Source organism: Myiozetetes cayanensis, unplaced genomic scaffold (genome assembly GCF_022539395.1).
Source record: "Myiozetetes cayanensis isolate MyiCay16 unplaced genomic scaffold, myiCay2020 scf12, whole genome shotgun sequence".
NCBI lineage: Eukaryota > Metazoa > Chordata > Aves > Passeriformes > Tyrannidae > Myiozetetes > Myiozetetes cayanensis.
In genome coordinates this window covers 17,040,074-17,064,720 of record NW_026086826.1, presented here as the reverse complement: position 1 = coordinate 17,064,720, position 24,647 = coordinate 17,040,074, and the positions used below count along the sequence as shown (strand labels likewise).

The 24,647-nt window shown below is 38.7% G+C and overlaps 1 protein-coding gene across 1 annotated transcript in view; it reads left to right on the top strand.

The window, feature by feature from the left end:
* Nucleotides 1-2,325: 2,325 nt before the first annotated feature.
* ABCA4 (ATP binding cassette subfamily A member 4) overlaps nt 2,326-24,647 on the top strand; it is a 64,482-nt gene continuing 42,160 nt past the window's right edge. Inside the window, 13 exon segments of the mRNA XM_050306831.1 lie at nt 2,326-2,675; nt 4,665-4,758; nt 5,277-5,418; nt 7,331-7,470; nt 9,588-9,715; nt 13,982-14,179; nt 16,683-16,772; nt 17,149-17,389; nt 18,816-18,955; nt 20,083-20,199; nt 20,924-21,121; nt 23,350-23,555; nt 23,726-23,902. Of these exon segments, the coding sequence (XP_050162788.1) occupies nt 2,610-2,675; nt 4,665-4,758; nt 5,277-5,418; nt 7,331-7,470; nt 9,588-9,715; nt 13,982-14,179; nt 16,683-16,772; nt 17,149-17,389; nt 18,816-18,955; nt 20,083-20,199; nt 20,924-21,121; nt 23,350-23,555; nt 23,726-23,902 (1,937 nt within the window). The 5' untranslated portion in view covers nt 2,326-2,609.

Below are 24,647 nucleotides of genomic sequence, written 5' to 3'. Positions count from 1 at the left end.
GGGCTGAAAAAAAAAAAAAATCATCTTCTCTGGTTACTGAAGTTCTGATTTATCTAGAAATCCTAGAGAAACTTCCCAGCATCTAAAACATCGTCTTCAGTGGAAAAAAGTGCTTGTGCCACCTTCATAAAACAAGTGAAGCTTAAAGAAAGTATTGAAAATCCCATGAACTAAGTTTGAAATAATGGAAAATACTTCTGTCTTCTCCAGGGCCATGTCAGCAAAGATACAATTGAAGGAATTTGCTGAAAAAGTTACCCAAGGGTGATGCTTGTTTATGATGATAGTATTAAGGAATTTGAGAATTTATGAAGACACTGCAGTGTTCTTAACCTGATGGGAATGAGGAAGGCTGTGACAATGTCAGTACTTCTGGAGCTCAGGCTCCGTTGAAAAAGCAGGAACATACCGTAATGATTATTAGCAATGATTCAATCCAGAAGACAGTGGCTTAAAGAAGTGGCTTGGGAGAAATTCCTAGTAACTTTTGATAATAAAGTGTAATTATATAGTATATGCAGGGTAAGAGGACCCTTTTAGTAACTGTTGTTAACAATCTGGAGGCCTGGAATGTTCTACTGAGCCTCTGGGATGAAGTCAGGGAAGAGCTATTGTTTGTTGTTGGCAGCCAGTCAAAATATGAAACTTTATTTGATACTAATTTGCTTCTTTCATTTCTAGGCCTCATTGTTGCTCACCTCAAATAAAGTGAAACACAGAAATATTTGATTCACTGCATGACTCTCTTCAACCTCCTGTAATATCAGCTGAGAAATAAATGGTTAACTTCATTCCTAATCCAGACACTGTTTTGTAGTTCCAACTAGAACACTAGAATATTTGCTGTCTAACAAGAAGATATAGGTGATAAAAGCGGAAAATGAGTGAGAAAAGGCCTTTTTTTATTATTGTTTAAAGATATTTTAACCCTTATTGTTTTCCTCTGATTTTGTGCTGGAGGTTCTAAGATGAGTTTGAACTTTGATAAATTAGATTTTTTAAATTTAAAAATTAAAATAATGTATCTATGATTTAAATCCAGTATTTGGATTTATTATACTGTATATTAAAACTAGCTCTAATGACTGATGTAACCAATTTCTTATTTCAGTTTCTTTTATTCTGTCAACAATATATATGAGTTTTCTTTCTGAATGTATTCAGTAAATCATTCTCCCATTTTAAGGTATGAACTGCTAAGGAAAAAAGACAATAACAAAGTTAAAAAGAAGTGCTATTTTTTATTTTCTCGAGTTGAGGCTTTGTAAGAGTCTTCCAATGTTTCAATAGTATTCTGATGATAGAACAGAGTTATTTTGTTGGTTCTAACAATCAACCCCCAGAGAGGAAATCAGTTCCTGCAAAAGGAAAACGAACAAAGCACATTTTCTTGTACCATGGGTATGAGTTGCATCCCTTGAGCGTGTTGCCATCAGGCAGAAAGTGTGTGCCCTTCTAAATAGTAACAGTCATAATTTGTGCTGGTGTCTTCAAGGAAAACTGAATGAACAGTTCATAAGTGTACAGGGTTGTTTCAGACTTTAAAAGAATTTTAATATTTATATAAATAAGCTTCTTCTTTAGAAATTGAATTTCCTTCAGTGCCTGTGCACTTTCTAATTGCAGCAGCCTCAAGCCATCAGTGATTTTATGAGCAGGGTGCTGCCCTTAAAGAGTGAAGATAGATGTCCACCATGACTAACCACTCCAGAAGTTCATGTACCTCCTCAACCCACGTGGAGTTCTCTACACATTTTTGCTAGGTACTATTTTTTATCATGGTTCTACTCCATTATTTTACTACAGTGTTTTGCTCTACTTGAGTTAGTAGCAAATTTAAATGATGTGTTTATTTTTTAACAGGTCTCTGTGTCTCATATTTGAATTTATATGTCAAATTCTCCTTTTCCTTTTGAAGGTAAAAATTCATGATGATTATGAGTCATGAACCTCAAAAACAGAGCATACAATAGTTTAGATTTTGTTGTATCCCTACTAAAATTTCATAAGAATTGCTGAATTTAAAAGCATAAAAATATGAGATCCTGTATTTTTTTAATATTAAAAGTGGCAACAAAATGGATTTGCTTTTATTAAATCCTTTCCAGACTCTGTTAATCAATATATATTTATAGTGTCTGAATGATAAACCTAATTGTGTCATAATAACTAAATGGTTTTTTATAAACTAATGTCTAGTAGTAAATACATCTTTTCTTGGAAATATAGTTTAAAACACAGATTATTCTAATAAATAATGCAATGGTTAACTGCCTTCATTACATGCAGTTAATATCCAGATTCAATGTTAATGACTATTTTATTCAAAAGAGATGCTTTTCCTCTCCACTGCTTTTTGGTGCCGATAAATGTGTCACAGGAAACAGCCTCCATACAAAGGAAAACCACGATTTTTCATGTGTGATAGTGTATCAAGTGCAAAATTAAATGGTGCAGACAATGAAAGGAACCGATCTCTATGATAACATCATCTTAAAATAAGAACAGAAAGCTGTTATTTTGCTCTAAGGTCTCAGTTTTCAGCTGTCAGCTGAGAAATGGCAACGCATCCTTTGCCACAGGTTAACTAGAAGTGTTGATGCAGAAGAATGAGCTTCTTTAGACAAGTCAGACTTCTACTTTGGAAGAACTGGATCCTCCGGAAAAGACAAAAGGTAAAGTGTTAGTCTTTGGATCTCAGCTTTGGACCACGCACTCCACTGGATTAAGTGGCTGGTACATTTATCAGCATATAAAAATCACAATTCCCTCAAAGAATCAAATGTGATCTTTGTGTGGACCACGTTTCTCTCTGCATGTGGCTGGGATTTCTGGCTGTTTATCTTGTGGTTCTGCAGGCTTATGGGCTGCTTTCTGATTCTTCTAGTGGATTCTGAGACACCTGTGTGTCCTCAGAAAAAGGGTCACAGGAAAGAATCAGAGGTCTGACAACACTTGGTCTGTCCTTATTGCACGACACCCTGTGCACCAGGTTGAAAGAAAGCTTCCCTTGTGCTTTAGACTTTAATCCTTTCCAAACTAGTTAGCTCAGACAGAAAGGAATTACCCAATTCAAGGCTGAGGATTTTCTATTTCCTGGGGATGAAGAAAGAATCTACATCTGAGCATTAGCAAAGATGAACTCTGCAGCAAAGGTGATGACCAGTCTCCCCAGTTCTTCCCCAGTGAGTTTATGGGTGTGTAGTGCTTGTCTCAAAGCTCTTACCAAATGGGTGGCAATGGATGTTGATCACACCTTGTGGACCCTACTGGGAAGGGTCTGTAACACTGTTCTGAGCTGTGCACAACAGCTGTCAGGTTTCCTTCTCTAATAATTGTGTCATCTGCCCTTTGCTGCTGGTAAGATTCTTTCTGGCTTTAAAAGTATCAGGCATGCATAACTTCCTAGGTGGTGGTTGGTGTTGTGGTGTTTTGTTTTTTGTTTTGTTTGTTTGTTTGTTTGTTTTTTTTTGTGGTTTTTTTATTGTTCTGTTTTAGAAAAGAGAATCTTACCAGAAAAAAAGTAGGAAATTGTTGCCTGGTGTGAAGCTTTCTACCGTTTTGCTGTAAGGATATGTTGTGCTTAACTAAAGCTATTAGGCAAAGTTATAGTGGAAAAAACAGGACTACTCCAGAAAACTGTTCTTAAGTATGCTCTCTTGACCAAAACAACAACTGCATGTGACCCATCTTGTCTTTGGCTCTGCTGCTATATTCATTGTTGTTATATTTTTGGTACCTGGTTGGGGAGGAGGGAGCAAAGGTAAAGAAGCAAGAAGGGCTTTCCTGGGCATGTGCTACAACCTCAGTTCTGAAGATACTTTGTCCTCTCTCTTGTAGGGAGGAGGAAAAAAGTGCCACGTGTCTGGACACAAAAATCCCATTGCTGTCCCTCAGAGCCCAAAGCCTGTGTTACAGGGTCAAAGGACTGTAGTTTCAAGTCTCTGCCAAAACACACAGAGGCACTAAAACAAACTGAAACACAGGAATGGAGGAAACAGACTGAGAAACAGGCAGGACATTGCTCTGTGGTAAAGCAGTGCCCTTGATTTTCTGTCATGACACGAGAGCTGGTGACTGTTCCAAGTCTGTTGAAAGATCTGGGCAATAAAGTGGTCTTTAATGGAATCTTCTATGTTATTGAATAAGGTGTTTGATCCTAATGTGTACATTTCTACCTGTACTAGGAAATTATTTGTGTTGAAATGAATGGTGACAAACCAAAAGTAAAGGTCGAAGAATGTTAAGCTTATGTGGAAGTCTTTTACCTTTGAGTAAGCACAATGCACAGACAGTTTACTAATGAGCTCAGCAGTGTTAAAGTGTGGATAAAAAAACCCCCACACTTTTTCTCCCTTGCATCTAATCCTTGTTGTAGAGTCATCTACTACCTGCTGCCTCTTCTTACCTCAGTGAGGATGCTTAGATAGTTCTTAGAGGAGGTAGAGAAGCCACTGAGTTAATGGCAATGCTTCAGGGCACTCTGATGAATCCTCACTCTTTCTGGGTGTCCTTTTGAAATGGTGAAAGAGGCATATAATAACCATGGGCACATGCTGCACTGGGCAGCACATTGCTGCTGTGAGAAGGGCCTGTTACTCACTTAGTGACTCTATGGTGGTCTATTTGTAAAATTTATTTTAATTTTTTTCTTCTTTTTCCAGCTTCGTTTTTTAGTGGAGCTTGTATGGCCTCTGTCATTATTTTTTGCCCTTGTCTGGCTGAGGAAAGCTAATCCACTGTATCGCCAACATGAATGTAAGAATGTTTAAGATGTTATAATGATCGGACTTGTTTTAGGTAGGGGCTAGAGTTCTCAGACAGAGATACTGGGACCTGCTTGTGGAGTATTGTTCTGGCAAAAGAACAAACTTTAGTTCAAGTAGCTTAGTTATTTATAGCCATATATTGTAAGAATTACCAGTGAGGAGAAAGAAAATAGTTCTAGTTTTCCTGTGAGGTGCTTTTTGGTCAGACACGCATGAAGTTTCAAGGTTCTACCAAGTTTTGGATTTCTGTAATTCTGTTACTGAGAAGAAAGTACTAGCACACTACCTATTGGAAAAACCTCCCCACATTAGTTCAGAACTTGTTTCTGTTGAAAATACCCTTATTGGTTATATTGGTGACTTCTTATTCTTTTGGTAAAAAATAAACCTATAGGATTGGTATCACAGTCCTTCTGTAGTGAATAGCATGAAATCATGCTATTTAGATTCCCACAGGCTGCATTAGACAGCACCTAACAATTTATATTTTGTGTTTCCATACTCTAGGTCACTTCCCAAACAAGGCAATGCCATCAGCAGGAACGTTGCCATGGTTACATGGCATCTTCTGTAACATGAACAATCCCTGTTTCCGCAGCCCAACCCCTGGAGAGGGTCCAGGTGTAGTGTCTAACTACAAAAATTCCATGTAAGCAGAGTTGTCTGTGTGAGACTGGGTTGCAGCAGTACCGGCCTGCAGGGCAGCTGCTGGTAACCTGCTCTTGGCAACTGTTGAGTGTTCCTGGGCATGAATGATACAAGGAGAAAAGACACAGTATCCCCAACCTGCTTAGAAAGGTCCCTCAGTGCACCCAGGAGTATTTTAAAGAATAGTTCTTTGGTGTGAATGAAAAGGGAAGGGTGAACATTTAATAAGGCACCAGTGTGCAAACAGTGGAATACAAAAATTTTCAGTTCTGGAGCATCGGTTTCATGCTAACAATGGTCAGCAAAGTTGAAACAGAGCTCATGAGGGTGGGTTTGGGCCTTTTGAAAGACTTCAGTTGTATTAGTCTCTAGGGAACACATGTCCATTTAATAAAATCCATCCTTTCTGTTGTTGACTGCTTACTGAATGTCTTGGGACAGACAGATCTTTTTGATATAAGAGCATGAACCCCCTAAGCCTTCTTTTCTCATCACTTGAGTTGTCCCTCCTGGATGAGAGCTCCAATAAAGTAGCAGCAAAGAAGAACCTGCACTGCCAGTTCTTATGTAGCACTTGTTTTGGCTGTATACTTGTGAGACTTATCAGCACAGTAGCCTTCAGTGCTAAGCTTGTTAGCAAAGCAGGAGGATGAGAGATTTCCTGACTGTTATTGAAGAAGAACTGTGGGAGTGTTTCCTTGTGTTGTTTGTTATAGCTGGGTTATGAAAAGCAGCATAGCAGACAAGGCCCCTTAGAATAAAAACCTGTTAGAATAAATATAAAAAAATGCTCCAAATCTCCCTTTGCAAAGTCCACTTTGGAGCATCCAATCATTAAAATTTGTGAGCTAACAATCTCAAGGCCATGGAAGCTCCAGTCATGTGAAAGTCTGTAGCTTAGGGTTAACTTACTAGCTGACCTCGTTTCCTAGTGAACAGGGTTTAAAATGGTCAGCTGAACATTTTTGTGGGATACAGTCGATCTCACAGTGAAGCTAGAGGGGTTTGTTTCCTTTATATTCTGGCTTTCTTAGGTTACTTGTTACAGAGCAAACTGTCACTTGGACTAAATTCAGTGCATTCCAACGGAAATAAATACATTGTGTTTTCTGAAAGAATTCGATCCTTCCTGTTTACTGTTTCCTCAAGCTAAAATAAACCATAAGGACTGATATATATGATTCTATGTATGGGAAAACATAATACTGTTCAAGAAATGTAATGGTCTGCCCTGACAAAAAGAATTTTCTATACTTGTTCATAAACACAGGACCTGATGGCACCCTTGCATGATCTGCGTGTTCTAACCCAGACCCAGCAGGTGAACAACTGCCTGTGACCATTTGTCCCTTGTGTTTTCCTGCCACTCCTAGAAGAAATGTTCTGAAGGGACCTAAACACCAGTGTTACATTGGAGGAGACTGATGTTAGAGAGGGAGGAGGATTCTGTGTCTGACTGATTTCATGTCACTTACCTGGCTGAGCAGAGCTGCCTGTGCCCAGCATGCCCCATTCAACCACTGGAGCTGAGTCTGGGCTAGAGTCAGAGCAGATTTGCACCAGAACTGTGGGATGCATGCAGTCTCAGGAAGGTCCTGTCTCCCCAACAAGATTAGCATGGCTAATGTAGGAGAGGTCAACCTTCTGCAACACCAATAGCCTTCTTAAGCCTTCTACGGACTTCAAATCTAACTGAATCTCACACTACCTGAGATTGAGAACAAAATCATTTATTTTTTCCTCATCCCTAAGACAGAGGAAGTCAACTTTGCCTTTTTGGTGTTTTGTGTTTTGGGGTTTTTTGTTTGTTTGTTTGTTTTGTTTGTTTGTTTTGTTTTTCCTTTTTTTAATATAAGAGGTTCTCAAGAATCATCGGTCTTAAATTATTGTTTGTTCACTATTTCTCCTTTCAGCCTTGCAAGGGTATATAAAGATGCTCAGGAGCTCTTGCTGGAAGGCCCTGAAATCCATGACCTTGGCAGAATCTGGGAAGAACTGATCATTATGACTCAGTTTATGGAAACAATGAGAACTAATCCTGAAAGAATTGCAGGTAATTGTTTTGTCTATATCCTTTAGACTATTTAATTTTTCCTTCTGAGAACTGGATTGTAGTTACTCTGTAGAGTGGCAACGTTATAATATATTTCACATGCAGCTGTTACTCGGCTTGCTGTCAGGGTAAGTTGAAACACTCAGTGTTGTACCACCTGTCATTTAAGAGAAAGGAGAGGGGCAGTCAACTCCATTCTATAATTATCTTCCTTAAGTAACAGTAGACAAAACTCAAAATCCAAAAGGATGGATTTCTCACCACCCAAAGTAAAGCATGTGGCTGAAGAGATTTCATTAATTATTACAGTAGGGGCAGAAGCAGTAAGAAAGTGTCGTGGAAGATGCAGAGGAATGGAAAGCTGGGAACATGCCTGAACATACTCTAGAAGCATAATCCAGAGAAGTGCTCAGAGATGCTTTGTTACAAGTGTTACCTGAAACATGTTTGGAGCAGTGAAGAAGGAAACACTTTCCCCTTGTTTTGATGATGTTTTTGAAAGAGAAGGCATTGAAAACTTCTTATAAACAAGACTGAAAAAAGCAAGTTGCCTGCATTAATTTTTGTTTAAAACAACCTTCCAAACTCAAAACACAGTCCTAGGGAAAAATAGGAAATGGTATAATAATACATTTTTATTTAATATTTGGACTTTAAGTACAGAATTTGAAAAGATACTCCTAAAACTAAAGGCATAAAAATGGACTGACTTTCAGAATTGATATATCCCACCCTCAAATCTTTTGCCATTTAGCAAATGTCAGAGTTGAGATTGCTCCTTTTGCTGATTCCTTAAACCAGATCTCACTCTTGAGTCGTCCTTGCTTGTCCCATTCTCCCCTTGCACTGACACATTTGATGTGTTCTTGTAGTGTGCTTTTTCCTCCATAGTGCCTGGGTGCCAGGAAAGGCATCAGTGAGAATATGAGGGACAGACGCCTACTATTGTTTTCAGTGTTTACTGCTTGAATAAATACAGAGAGGAACAACTGAAGAAGTCCTGCTCAGCCCCTACAGCCCTTAGGCCAGAACATGCTTATTGCAGATGGAATTGTGGAAGTTAGTTGGCAAACTCTGATAAGACTCTCTCGACTTAACTCACAGAGTGAGGCCCCAGCAGCACATTTGTGCTTGTTTATGTGGAGGTGTCTAAAGCTACATTCCCCATGTCAGTAGGATATGTTCTGGTCCTGGCAGTTTCAATTGCCTGAAGACTAGAACTAATGCTTTTCAAGCATTCTTTACCAAAGTTTCATGACGCTGTGTGAACTGACTTTAAAAAAGGCTGTAGTATTTGATGGACATGAGCAACATTAACTTCCCAAGCTTTCTCTTGGAGCGTACTGAGGCAGAATTCCCATTGAAATGATTTGTAACATAGACAAGTTAAAAAAGATTGTCACTGTTTAACTTCGTGAGCAGCAGTATTTTGAATATTGTTATAGGTGGGATTAGGGAAATTTGGTGGCCTCTTATATGTGTCTAATTTAACAGTGGATAGTCTCATTGGTTTGCCTGAAGGTTTGCCAGCTTTTAGTTTAGTAGTTGCTAATCTAGTTTAATATGAAGCATAAACTGCAATTTATGCTTCTCCAGGGAAATTGAGTTTTTTCTCATGGAAGATTCTCAATGGTCACTTTTGCAATGCTAAAGAGTAAGATTAACTAGCTAAAATTATTTGACAGTGAGTGATAAATTAGTGTAAATGTAAAGGTTTGGATAAAGTTATTTACACAAGACCCAGAAAGAAGGACACTAACAACAGTAGTGTACTTGAATCTGAACACTTAAAATAAAACATTGCATTAAAAGAAGGCAGACACTTTCAAATGCAGTCAAGGCTGCTTTCAGTGCATCCATTGCGGTGGCTCTAGTCTGAAATATCTTTGAGAGATCAGATATGCAGAGTTACACCACTCAGCATTTTCTGATTATCATTCCCGAACAAAGGATTAAAATGGTTTTGAATTGCAAGAATAATTTTATACTCTATTAGTCACTACTAAATATAAGAGCCAAAGTACATTCTTTTTGCAGGTTTAAGCCAGGGTATGAGTTGTTCTTTAGCTTCCTTTGTTTGGTATCTCACTGATCTGTGGATTCCTTTCTTCATCCAGGAAGAGGCATACGAATTACAGACATTTTGAAAGATGGGGAGACCCTCACTTCCTTCTTACTGGAAAATGTTGGCCTCTCAGATTTTGTTGTTTTCCAGCTTATTAATGCTCAAGTGCGCCCTGAACAGGTGGGTAGAGCTTAACAGGTACCAAGTTGTTATCTGTGAGGAAAGACTATCATGAGCTGGCTGTGCAGAGTAGCCTCGGTGAGAGCTTTGGACTCGGAGCACCTAAAGTCTTATGGGTTGTTTGTACAACTTCTCCCTCTGTTTTTTGTGAATTTAGAAGAAGAGATGTTTGTTTTGTCTTTTAAAAAGCATTTTGAATATGCATTAAATGTAGATATTTGCTCAGTGCTGTTGTTCCTTCCAAAAAATGAGCATCAAGAAACGATCCTGCCACACTATGCATCCATTCCCATGACTTGACTCAAAAGCATAAGGCATCCTTTTGAGACAGTAGTCCTGATGAATAGCCAGAGAGAATTTTTGGAGGTTTAAATTTATTATTTAAATTCTCTACCACAATGTCAGCAGAGTAATGTGGTGGCTTTTTGGCATTGTCTCACATCATGAACAGTTGCCAGTTGAGAAACAGATCCGCTTTCTTAGATTCTGATTGAATAATAGATCTGCTCAGAAAATTCAGAGTGAATTTAAACCCCTCCTGAAGCAGCTAAGGACTGTTTGACCAAGTCCAGGCTATTTCTGCCTCTGCATATACTGGTGGCTGGGAGCTCTGTGAGGAATGCTGTATTAATGAATGAATGTTGCTGAATCGGAGTTCTGGAACAATTTCTACACTGCAGTAGTGTGTGGGTGGAAGCAAGTGAATAACTGAGCTGAAAGACACAATTCGTCTTTTTCACTGCCACATAAAACACAAATACTGGAACTGTGTGTGGCCAGAAAGAGGGAGGGCATTCATGCACTTGCATGTGCTTCCTTTTTTGGATCACAGATTCCAGCTGGTGTGACCAGTAGTCAGATTACTTATCTGCTGTATTCTTGATTAATACCAGGGAAGCCTGCCCCTCTCCTCACTTTATCATGGAGCAATACCACAAGATCATACCAAAACCGGTGTCAATTGATATATATCCTACTTATTTTCACACCTCCATATCATCTGAGATGGTGAAAATTTGCTTGTGACAAGAATATATACAGATATCCTGCTGGGCTTCTCTTTCGCTCATTGTCCCTAACCTCTTCTTCACAAGAGATCTGCTGTGTCAGGAGAACTAAGTGCTGCTGTGTTAGTTTCTATTAGCTCCCCAGTGGCATTCATTCATCTACTGTTAAAACCTCTGCTTGCCAGTGTATGCAGGACTGAAGTTTTCAACACCACCACTGAAAGTATGATTGAAACCTGCTGGTGTCTTTCTGCTGTATTTTCTGTGCTGATGTAGAAAGAGATGTAGTTCTCTTTAAGCTGGAAATTAAAGAAATCTGAACATTGGTTAGAGAGGAAGCTGGAGGAGATCTGGTGTTAAATACCACTTTTGCTGTCCCCCATACAGTTTTCTTGGTAGCAATAATCTCAGGGATACAAGATCATCTCACCAGAGCTGATTTACAGCTGTGAGGGAAGAAAGTGCTGTGAATACTTCTTCCTCCAGGGGAAACCGATGCAGAAAAACTAATCTTGTAATTTTCAGGAGATGTCAAGAGAATTATTTTCAATGGAAATTGAACACTTTATTTCCTGTGGGAGACAGATTGCTTAGTATCTGTAGAGACCTTGATGAGCAAGTTTCTTGGGCTGGACTTATGTATGGTTGAGGTAGAAGTTGCAGAGCCATAATTAAACCCTAGATCTATGGTTGTCTTAATCGTCTACCATGATGGTTCATCTCTAGCTCTTCATGCTGCTCTGCCCTCTGTTTGCTTGCATATTGCTGTACACTCTTTCCCCCTTGCTCTGATGGCACAGAGCTGAGCAAACTGAAAGCAACTTGTTTACAAAAGCCTGACTGTTGCCAACAGCTGGCTGCAGATCTAGGTCTGAGCCGCCTGGGAGTCAGGAAATGACACACAGAGCTGAAAGCTAAACCTGATCAAACAGCCAACTAGCTGAAAAAATAATTTGGACTTCATCTTACCAACTTTGGCCAAACAGTGACACATTGATTAAAAAAAAAAAGTATTGAAGTTTGCCTCTGAGGACCTGCTTTTTTGAGTCATTCTAAGATAAGGATAAGAGACTGATGTTAAAACACAATGAGAAGTTCAGGAAAGATTGGCAGCAGCCCACCCTACCGGAAAAATTGGAAGGGCGGAGGTTTGATGTTTTTCTAATCCCATCTGTTCATGAACATTCTTGAAATGCAGTTACAGTTTGTAAATAACCTCTTTTTTTTTTTTTTTTAATATGTTTATCCTTCTCAGTGATGTTAATGTCACTGCTTCCTCATTTCCCAAGTCAAAGCAAGGTTCTGAGGCTGCCTCCCTGTGCAGTCCAGTTTCGTTGCAGCTCACTCTGCATGATGAGGACCATGACAGACGAGGCATATATGGCTGAAAAATGCTCTTCTTATCACACACGGCCCCAGGACATGAGAGACTGAACAAATAAGCAAATTCTTTCACTGACATAAACACAGATAATTCCAAATCAAATGTTCCAGTTTGAGGGAGGGCAGGGGTGTTTGGTTTTGAAGGTTTTTAGCAAGACAAACTGTATCTGTCAGCTGCATTCCCACTTTTGCATTCTACCTCTCTCCAGGCTTTCTCTGATCTTAACAGTGCCTTTATATGAGTACAGCTGTAGTGATGATAGTGCCTCTCAGATACTTTTGCTAGAAATCCACATCCCTTTTTTCCAATTTCCATCATAATTCCAATACACAATCTGTGTGTAATTCAGATGCTGTTCTCTTCTTTCCCCCCCCCCAACCTACTGCATCTCCATAAGCTGGAACTGAGGACAGTCATAGCAGACAAAATACAGTGTTGTACTTAGACCTCTCTGCCTCTGGATGCTGACTTTCCACAGCCACACTTGCACTTTTGTGATAGCTTTTGACAGATAGAGCACTTAATGAATAACTCCTCAAGCTTGAACCTACGCTCCAAAACAACTGAGTTAGGTTTTTTCTCATTCCTCTGTGTGTTTAAATATTCTCTTTACAGGTATCACCAAACCAGTCTCAGTTGCTATCTATAGGACTTTTGCAGATATAACACTTTTACAATGTTCAGAATCTCTTAGATGAACTTCCTAATTTGCTTAAATAAGAAACAAAGACGTGTTTATGTCTGACCTGGTATGTGTGTGGTGTGTTTGTTTTGATCCATATGTCTTAGAGATTGGAATGCTCAGCAGATTATTTTTCTAAAGAAAATTATATTCTGGGTAGATTTTGACAATATCTTCTTCTATGCAGCTTATTAATTTCATTTAGCCTAATGATGTTGTGTCAGTGCATAGTTCTTGTTTGTCTGAAGGTCTGTGTTTGTCTCAAACACAGTAGGCATTTACAGTCATCAAAGTGTTCTGAGCTTTTTTCCTTACAATTTGTACAGTGAAAGGAGATGAAGAGAGGATGGGAACATTAGCTCATGAGCAATTTCCAGTGCTGGTTTTTATTATATTGCCATATATTCTGTCCATTATAAGTAGAACGTATTTTAGTAGACTATGAAGGGGATTCCTTAACAGCAGTGTAAATCCCAAGTAAATCTGACTTCTCTGGAGTTATTCTGCCTTTACATTGGTTTAATTATAAACTAATCTGTTGTCAGTGTTGAACACTAAAGATAAAAATTGGGGCTTTTTCTGTTCCATATTTACAATAGAAATGGTAATCAGTAGGTGTGAGTTAATGTAAAATGGCTCTGTAAATTGTGGCTGTGTGCTGTGCACAGTGACAGTGAATAATGGCTGTGGAGAAGCATTGCAGTGGAATGGTCACCACTGTGAAATAAAATGCTGCGGGAAATCAAGCTTTTCTTGGGTAATTGACAGCAAAGACAAAATCAAGTAATCAACCTGAACACAAAAAGTAGAGTGATGTAGCACCGTCAGTTGGTACTGGGAAAATAATTTCAAGCAAGCTGTAGCTCTCCCTCCTTAGCCACAAGGATGGGTGGCATGACTTCATGTGTGCTTAGATGACAGAGAGGAAGGGAAGACAACTCACAAGAACTTTTTTAATGGAAGGAAAAATCACTAATGAGAGGAGGAAAGATGTGACTGAAGGCAAGGTGATCTAGCATAATATCAAGTGGAAGTGATTCAAGAGTTGATGCTCCAGCTGACCACGTTTCCGCCGTTCATTAAAATATTAGGAGGGATTGGTATCAAGGTGCCCACTTGTGATAAGTTTTAATTGTTTCTGAGGCGCAAGAAGGTTTCACAACAGTAAATTGAAACATTGGTTTTGTTTGCAGTTTGCCTATGGTGTCCCTAACTTGACTCTGAAGGACATTGCTTGCAGTGAGGTGCTCCTGGACCGCTTTATTATCTTCGGCAGCCGAAGAGGTCTCCCTTCTGTACGCAAGGCCATGTGTGCTTTGTCCCAGGAAAGTCTACAGAGAGTAGAAGATGCCTTGTATGCAAATGTTGATTTCTTTAAGTTATTTCAGCTGGTAAGTATTAATATAATCATCCTGCCTTATGTTGTAATTTATTTTGGTTGATATTTCACTGCCCTTCAAGAATTTGTTTGTGTTATGTCACCAGTTTTCCAAGTGGTCTTTGTTTATTTACCCCTGCAAATATAAGGATATGGATATGTGATAATTAACCTACCATCAGCAGGATACTAGGCAGTTCTGAGTATGCTTTGGGATGAAACAAATGAAATTCACAGTACAGCAGAACTAAGAGACTGAAATGCAATCTTAAAATCAAAATTTGTGTGGAACTTATCTGGTCTTTCCAGTCTGTGTAGCAAAACGGTATATAGCAAGACCTACAGGGACCTTGCTGAGGATTCTGAAAATACCCCATACAACCCATCCTATCTTTGTCCCATCCAGCATGACAGAATTTTATGCTGCAGTCAAAGCCATGATATAGCTTGAGCTGGCATAGCCATGTGAGCTTTTTTAATAAAAAACAAACAAACAAACTAGGAAGTTGTTCTGGCTTTCGTCACTCTTTTTATTGAAGCTTTTCCTTACCCCTGTTCATTTTCATTGCTCTTCTTTGTGTTATAACCACATCTGCAAACTTGGTTTACTATGGAGATATTATGCCATTTTAAATATATATAAATAAACATAAATTGATACATTTACTTTTGAATGTATAATAACATATAAAATATATATATAATAGCATATTGGTGTGGGTTTTTTCTTCCCTTTCTTCTGTGTTCTTTTCCTAATTTTTTTTAAATATTTCATTTGTATTCTGTACACTGATGTGGTGCCTTCAGGGAACTATTCATAAAGAATCCAAGGTCTCTTTCCTTGTGGTAGTGAACTTAGAGTCCATCACTGTGTATACATCTTTCATGTCTGTTTTCTCTATGATCATGCTTTTCCTTTTTCAACAATTAATTTAATTTACTGGTTTTCACCTTGTAATTTAGGGTCATGAAACCAACACATTGTCAGTTTGCTGTATAGAACTAGGCAGGATATATGAACGACTGCTAAAGTTACATAGGAAGTATTGATTGAACTTTTCTGCCACAGCAGTGTAGCATCATCATGGATTTTATTCAGCTCTGAGTTGCTCAGAACTGAGAAAAGAAGATGCCAGAAGCTTTAATTGACACACCAGCAATTCAGTTGTAGCACTCATGATCGGTCATTGTGCCCATGTGATTTTACCAATCCCGATAAGAATCTGTGGTGAGCTTCTGAAAGCTCCTGTTTTCCATTTCTAAAAATATACTCTTATATTTTCATAAATCTGATGCTTGCAGAAGTAGCAGAGAATTAATGCCATAGTACTTCTAAGGTAGATTTATGTGAATATGCACACTACGCTGCCCAGCTCTTTTACAGGTTGTTTACAATGCCTGTTCCTCTCCTCTGAGAACCCTGTATAATCTTTGCAGAGACTGTTTCCCCTTAGGGGACAAGAAAAGTGTATTTTTAAGCACTGTATGTGTATGGTTCCTGCTTGAACTGCAAGTGACAAATCAGAACATGCTAGTATAAGCTTTCCATAAAAACTCCTGCCTCTGTGACTCCCTGCCAGGTCCCTACACAGTGCAGCTGTCCTCTGCTTTCTTAACCACCTACTGACTGAAGGGAATGGCAAGCAATCAGCAGGGTGTATAGCTAGGCAGTTTTGGGGAAGACTTTTTAGGGGCTTATCTCATAAGTATTACAGCCTAGCTGGCTACAAGGCCAGCTTTTTTTTTTTTTTGGTTTTTTTTTTTTTTTTTTTTTTTTTTTTGTAATAGCAGAAGAAATATATACCTAATAAAGCCTCAAAAAGTGCTATCTCCAAGTGCATATGTCATTCTTTAGACAGCTGACAAAGAAGGATGCAGTGATGCAAACAAAGTGGTATGTGACAAGCACACCATGGTGTCACCTGTTTCTTTTAAGCCATTGATACCGAAAGTGTTAACTTCTGATGGAAAGGCAATTTGGTCAGTCTGCAGGAGCTGGGAAAGCAGTGGTTCCTGTCAGGTCTGACAGTGAGGACCAGACTGTCTCCAAAATCAGCGAATCTCTGAAGTATAAAGTACTACAAGTTATTTACCTCCATGGCAAATGGGGACTTCTGTATCACAACCTTGGCTAAATTTGAAAGTTACCGAGAGTCTGTAGATCTCACTGGAAGAGTGGCCTCTGTGAGAAGCAAATTCTCAGAAACCCCAGTTCCTGCATTCCTCCTCCATCTTTTCGCCTTTTGTTATGTTGGGCTTAGATGAGCAGAACAAATCCCAAGCTATATTTTTAGTGGACTGTGATTGTTTCAGCCTTGTATTAGAAAAAACACTTACGCAGGCTACTGTGTGAGTCTGCATGTGAGTACTGGATTTGTGGCCCCCACAAGATACTGTTCCAAATAACTCAAAGTATTTGAGTTAAAGAGATTCCATTTGGATTTTCTTCTTACTGTAATGGCTGTTGTAATGTAGAAACTAAACAAAACTCATCTGTATTTCTTATGTATTCACAGCTTCCCACTGTGTTGGACAGGAACTCACCAGGTGCTGACCTGAGGGCCTGGGGGAGGGTGCTGTCTAATGTCTCCCACGCAGTGCAAAAGGTGAGTGGTCTAATAATAGCTGACTGTTCTGCATAGCACATAGTCCTTGTTTTCCTTTGCTCTTTTTGTGTTCCATTTATCTGCTTTACCAGAAGGAAAGTAGATTTGTTTGGAAGAGTTGATTCCTTAAATATCATTCTCTTATTACAGAATAAATGTAGACATAAGCATTGGTAAGTATGAAGTGTATTCTTTCCTTCAGAAAAGATGTGAAAGAACAAGAACTGAACATGATGCCAGTGACCAGGACAGAGGAGATAAAAGGAGTGTGGTTCTGACTGCATTCATGCTTTACTGTCTGGGCACAACTGAGACCTCACCAGATCCTTACCCTCTTGGGAGAGCTTGCAATTAACAAAGTCTTGTCTTACTGCAGCTGGCTGGCAAGCAGAGTGTTCAGGACCTTTTGGTGGCCCTGCAGCCATTGCTACAAGCCGGAAGGCCAGGATCCCTAGGCCAGTTGGTGAGTTCCCTGTCGGATCTTTTCTGTGGCTACCCAGAAGGAGGTGGATCCAGAGTACTTTCCTTCAACTGGTATGAAGATAACAACTACAAAGCTTTCCTGGGGATTGACTCATCAAGGAAGAAATCCAGTTATCTTTATGATAATACAACCAGTAAGTTTTTCCACCATACCATTACGAGACTGTAGACAGGTGCAACTTTTGTTAAAGAACCACTGTTCCTTTTATAAAATAATATTTTTAAACAGTTGATTCAGGAAATTAGAGACAGGTGAAATGATTTTGCTTCATACTTACTTCATAGCTGGAAGGAGAGAAGCCCAGAAATATTCATTTGCTTTTAATATGGAGGCATAAATATAGTCATGATCATAATTAAAGACAGTCCCTCTACTTTATCTTCTATTATGTGCTACTGATATCACTAAGGAAAAGATGCCTCTGAAGAAGAATCAGGAACAGACAATGCTACATTCTGGAACTACTTTTCTCCAAAATATTTTTTCTAAATTCAGTTTTTTCTCTTAACTTGTTTGATGGCCTGGAGCACAGGAATTTAAAAATCTCTCTTTTTAAATAATGCTCCATTTGATCCATGGTGGCTGTTCTCTTTCTGCATAAAAGGACGTATATTTTGTAGCAAAAATATTCTACAACATGATTACATTTGATGTAGAAAATATTTCAGCTTTGATTTCTTCACTTCTTGTTATGGTGATAAGAGAGAATGCGAAGAGGAACCAATTTTATCTCTTTTACCTTTTGTTATTTTGTCTTTTTACTATGTCCTCTTCCATTTGCCATTTAGTTTTTCTCTACACTGAGCTCACCAGCAATTTTTCCATACTACCATCCATATTAGAGCTGGTAGGATATTTCCATGTCCCTTCTGCTGTGGTAGAGATGGTTGCACGGTTATAAAGTACAGATGAGCACTTAGCTTATAGAGAGACTCCAACCTTTCACTGTTTGTGTTGATACTTGGCTCTACTTATGTCTGAACCTTCAAAAGACCTGTAAAGGCCCAGTACTTTGTCTCTTCACCAAGGAACAAAATAGTTGCATGTTATCCAAGTAAACTAATTACTTCATAGTGCAGGAGTAAGATAAAAATATTTATGTTAAAATGTTTAATTCTAAATTACTGTAGAATCCAGTTCTGAACTGTTCCAGAGTTCAACATCCAAACCTGCTGGATCCACTTTGTATCAGTATCAACTAAAATATAAAAGAGCAAAGTCATTAGAAATAAAGCAATTAAAGCTCAAAATTACTCAGTGAGATTTGCACTACCTGGTTTCCTTGCATTTGAAATACCATATAAATGACAGCAACTTTCAAATGGTTATTCATGTTTGCTCTTCCAGTTTCTATAGTGTGTACTTTACAACTCCACATCTACTTAATAGTCTTTTCTATCCATTCAAATGTTGTGCTTCTACGTCAGAATGTTCTTTAACCCATTCAGATTCTGAATGCTTTAAACTGTCTATATTGCCAATAAAAAGCCTGACAGGATGTTATGTGTGGTAGGATTTGAGTAAGATTACATAAAGACTGTCTTTCTTTCTGTCTTTAGCACCCTTTTGTAATGCATTGATCCAGAACTTGGAATCAAACCCTTTAACCAAAATAGCCTGGAGTGCTGTGAAGCCCCTGCTGATGGGAAAAATTCTGTTTGCTCCTGATTCACCTTCTGTACGGCAAATCCTAAAAAATGTAAGAAGTTTTGAAATGCAAAAGTGTGTATTTCTAAAAAATTGCATCCTAAAAACACTTTTTGAAAAACAGTGACCCAACTACCCCAGTTTAATCAGATTTTCTTCTCAGAACTCCTTTTTTTTTTTTTTTCTTGATGGCAATCAGAGGAAGGAGAGTTACTCTTTGTTTAAAAAACAGGAGAGAGATCTTCACTGATTCATCCCATCTTGGTCCATGCTACATGCTTTTTCCAGCTCACTCGAGCAGCCTTTTGTTGGCATGATTCCATATTTACAGTAGTAAAAATAGTAATATTTATATTTACTTTACAGAGGTAGGAAAATGAACAGCTCTGTACCAGTAAATATTTAAATGGGGCAGCTGTGAGGCTTGGATAGACTCACTGAGACCTAATACTGAGAGACTGCAAACCAATAGCGACATTAGGGTTTAGTATTATATCTGTTGAAATGATAAATAATTTTCTCTTCAAGAAAATAGGATGAAGCCTGGACTCTTCAGTGAAATACTTGAAGTTGGGTGAAATGAATCTGAGCATTTAAATCAAGGTCACATATGACCGAGGTTTTGGCCCCCTCATAGCCAGCAATTCACTTACTCTCAACATCTATACAAGGCACAGAGCTGCTGCTCATAGTTCACACAGCAGAACATCTCATTTACAGCAGCCCAACATTTCAACTCTTAACTGATATCTTAACTATGGGAGTACCTGTCTTTTCCAATTACCTCTCATTCATTCATCTACCCACATCAGCTTTATTTTTAGTTCTTAATGGAGAGAAATAGTCCAGGGGAAAAAGAAAGAAATAATTAACTCTACCTAAAATCTGAGCATTTAAAGGAATTGAAGTTAACTAGGATTATTATGCACTTGTTTTTTCCATTACATATGCAACATAATTTTATCCTAAGTGACTTTGATTCTGGTTAGATTTTACAGATTGTTTTTCTGAGGATTATTAACATTTCTGCTATTTTAACATGTTTATTTAGTTTTGAAGGTAAAAACCACAGCATTTGTAAGTTGTGGGTTTCCCTGTCACTGAATCCTGGATGGATCATAAATTGTTTGTTTATCTCCTTCGACTTCTAACACTCTTTTCTGTTATTTTTTTCACCAGGCAAATACCACTTTTGAGGAGCTGGAACGCATCAGACTGTTGACCAAAGCTTGGGAAGAAATAGGACCTCAACTGTGGCACTTCTTTCAAAACAGCCTGCAAATGAACATGATCCGTGTATGTTATAACTTAGCAGGGATCCTCAGTAAGAGCAGCCTTTCACCATCCTTTATTTTTACTAGTGGAAAAGATAATTAATTAGAAAGCACAGCCTTTGCAGCAAGGAATCTGTGGCTTTCAAATGTGTAGGTTTGGTTACTGGGCTTGGTTTGAAGGCAAGTCATAGATGCATTAGAGCACTTCTGTGACCAAACCTCAGATCTGGGCAGTCAAGAATCTGACTAACGACTTCTTAATGAAGGCAGCAATCACTCCTTCCCCACCTCTCCAAAATGTTCTTCAAGAACAGACAACTTGATTTTCTTGGATTCTGTACAGGCAAAGGAGGACCATGCTTTTGCTGGGCCAAAAGTTTACTACTTTGGGAAATTGCTTATTTCCTCATCTCTTAGATTTGACTTTGATCAGCTGTGATTACTATTCATAGTTAAAGTTAATAAAGCAGTTTTCAGAAAAAACACTTGTTCTCCCTCATTTTTCTATATTCAATTAGACATTTATAACATATCCTCTTGCTTATAAGGAAGCAATGCTATAAGTAGTCAAGGGTAAATTTATTTTCATCCATTCTTGCAATTACCCATTTGTAAAATTAAGTCCTTAGCCTACCCTTTAGCACTTGTTCCTGTCTCGAAAGAGCTATGGAAATGGAAACCTTTCTAGCTAAACAAGGCTAGAAAGGCAGTCCTTGTAGTGAAGCTGTCCTGCTGTGTTTCTTCAGGACTCTCTGAAGCACCCTACAGTGAGGAACTTCTTGAACAACCAGCTGGGTTCTGAAGGCTTAACTGCTGAACACATAATCAACTTTCTCCACAATGGATCTCCCAGGAGCCGGGAGAAGGGAATGCCGGACTTTGACTGGCGGAACATCTTCAGTGCTGCAGACCAACTTCTGCATTTGCTCAGTCAGTATTTGGAGGTAAGGTCAGCCCACCCCCACTGGGAATACTTGAAGTAAACCTTAAACCTGTTTAGATGTCCTGGGGTCTGTGGTAACAGACAAGAATGTTGAAATCATAAGGCATCTTCATTTGTTTCAAATTTAATCTCATTATTAAAAGCACATGTTTTAAATAATACAGTGGTACCAGAACATGAATGCTTATTATTATGAAAAAAAGTTCAATTTGATGATCTTTAAATACTAAATTCAAAATGTTGCTTGAATGTCTGAACACACTTCACTGTTGAGGCAGAAGGTGAATGCAAACTGTCAAGGAAATATTTTTTTGTAAGTACTAATAATCAACAGGCCACTTGTTTCAGCAAGATTAGGACCAGAGAAACTAATAGTTCTTTGGTAAGTCACCCTTCAGGTTTTTAAGCACTGGACCAAAGTTCCACTTAAGTCAATGAGAGAGTTTCCACTTGTTCTGTAGCCACTTCTGACAAGATGTCTGTCTCTCTTTCCTGGAATCTGTACCCCTCTTCTCTAACATGCTGTTTTCAGTGATGGCCTCTGAGGATTTTTAGAGCTGCAGTGCAGCAAGTGAGTGAAGTTTAATTATGGAAAAAAAAATGCTAAAGATGTAGATTAAAATATAAAGGCATTGTGAATATACTTTGAATGAGAGGTTACTCTGGTATGGGCAATCCAGCTTACTGATGAGTTCATCAAACTATGTCCAATGTGAAAAATGTTATATTTTTTTTAGAGGACTTAATACTTGGGAATTCAGCACTTACCATATGAGAGTCAAAGTCTTTGTAGAGATGAATTACATCTCACAAACATCTCTGAAGGAAAAGTAAATATTTAGTTATTATTTAATGAATAAATAAACTGAGCTCAAGCTCACAGTGAAAATTGGTACTAGTTACAGACAACAGGACTAAACCTAACTTCAGTGTGGTTCAGGCTAAAAGACTATTCATCCCTTGTAAGAAGGCAGGAACTGAGAGTTTATCTATCTGCCTTCCTACAGCTACTGCAAGAGGGAACAATAAAGGTTTTCCACAAAGCTCTGCTGATTCTTTTGGTGATCTTTTTGCATCATACTAAAATTATTTCTTACTCAAACTGAGCGAAATATATTGCTTCCAGCAGGTCAGTGCTGGAACATCCACAATATCAGGGCAGTTACTGTACCTGGTAATAGATCTTTGTGTCCTAGCATTCTTTGTAATGAGCTTATTCTTTTAAGTCTGCTGTTTACGCTTTGTTAGCGTTTGAGAATGTTTTCCCACCGTGCCAAACACAATGGGAACAAATAGCTCCCTTTCAGGGACAGCCTACCCCTTACCATGGTATGCAGTGAGGAGAGGTGTGCTGCCAGCAGCTATCTTTGGAGACTCCAAATCTCTGCTGCAAGCTGTGGTGCAGCTGAGAATACTCTTATAGTAACCTCAAAGACTACAGCAAAAACTTGAAAAAGGATAACGTTTTGTTTCAAATGGACTGCTAAAGAGTTCTCATGGCCAGATCTGTTTTATAGCTGGGTTGATTTTATCTCCTGGATGAGGACTGTGGAAATGGTTCCTGATACCAGGACCTCAGCAGTGCTGCAGCTTTAACCTTTCCAATTCAGATATTTGCCTTTCTGAGGGAATCTTCCAAACGTAGTCCAAGTGGCAGAGTTCACGTGTCCATATCTGGATGATTACAGTGGCTTAAATGTATTTTAAAAAATATTTCAATCTAATTCATTGACGTGGAATGTAATACTCCCTATACATTTTGTACAGGTATATCTAAATTTGCCCTGTCGTGCTTAGATGGGAACAGCAACTCCTGTGTTTGTGGCCAGCATTGCTTGATTTCTTACTTGTCAGGATGGAAATGTCTTGAGTTTGGGGGAAGCAATCCTTAAATATCAAAAATAAGCTACTTTCAAAATTATTCCATCCACTTACACTGACCACAACAATGCTGAACCTGAGAAGTACAGTTCTTTTTAGGGAGAATTATGTTTCTGAGCTTATATTGATAATGCTGGGTGTTTGGTTTGGATTTGTCATAAGAATTAGACTAAGAATAGGGAACCTTTCAGGAGGGAGAGTCAACTTTTAGCAGATTCACCATAAGGTTTTAAAGTAGAAAATAGCAACTACTTCAGATGAACCTACCTCCCTTTTCTGTATTCAACCACTCTTGTTTGCTTTAATGTATATCTCTTACTAGTCTATTCTCTCTGTAATTATTTATAGTGCTTGACCTTGGATAAATTTGAAGGTTATAGTGATGAAACTCAACTGACTCATCAAGCCCTTTATCTGCTGGAGGAAAACAAATTCTGGGCTGGTGTGATTTTTCCAGACCTAGGACCTACAACCAGCAATCTCCCACCACATGTGACATACAAGATCCGGATGGACATAGATGCAGTGGAGAAAACAAACAAAATCAAAGACAGGTGAGTGATGGTTGCTTCTCAGTTCTTGCCTACCATAACAGGAATATGAGACAGAAGGATATAAGAACCTGCATTGTGTTACATTTCACATGAGTGAAATCCAACTGGGTTTGTTAATAGTTACTATGTAATGCAGTGCAGAATGAGTTCCATGTGAAATTTCTTTTGAGGTACTGGGATCCTGGTCCAAGAGCTGATCCTGTGGATGATTTACGTTATATCTGGGGAGGTTTTGCATATCTCCAAGACATGATTGAACATGGGATTATAAAGACTCAGACCACTACTGAAGTGCCATTGGGAATTTATCTGCAGCAAATGCCATATCCATGTTTTGTGGATGATGTGTGAGTAAAAGCAGTTTGTTTTAATTCTGTTGAATGCTTGGATTGCTGGATGTTTTGAGACTCTCAAGCACCAGAATTAATCCTAATTCTAAAGTGTATATGCAAGAGCAATAACTGAGACGTAACTTACTAAATTTGATTTTTTCCTTATCCTGTCATAACCCAGACTCCAGAAGCCACCTTGGCCAAGATTCTACCCCTAATCCCAATCTCGGCCTTTGTTGCATCCAGACAACATCTGATTTTTAGCACCTCTGAGCTTTTGGCCTTTAAAGAATCAACTCCATTTTGTTTTTGGGGTATATTCATTGAAAAATTGCAATGCCAGATTCACAGAAAATGTTTTCAGGTTTTTCACCCCAAAATCTCACTGGGTAATTTCTTTTTACTGTTTAAATTCTCTCACTCCTTTCTTCAATTTCTTTGTTAAGGACTGTCTTCTTGATCAGGCTCTCCTTTTCCCTCTTCTTCTCCTTCTTCTTCTTTCCCTCTGTCTAGTCAATGATATGGACTTGTTGTTCTCCTTATCCATCTTTTGTTTTTCACTACTGGGGCAATTCCTGTAGTTGCTGTTTGGGTCCCCATCTCAGCCATAGTGTCCTCAGATGCAGTTTGGGTCCCTGCCTGAGCTGGGAGTCTGAGAGTACTGAGCCGTGGCTCTGTGGGACAGGCCAGGCCCCGGTACAGGGCGAGAAGCCGCTGGTGTTCACTGGGGTGGCCAGGCACCCTTCCATCAGGTGACATT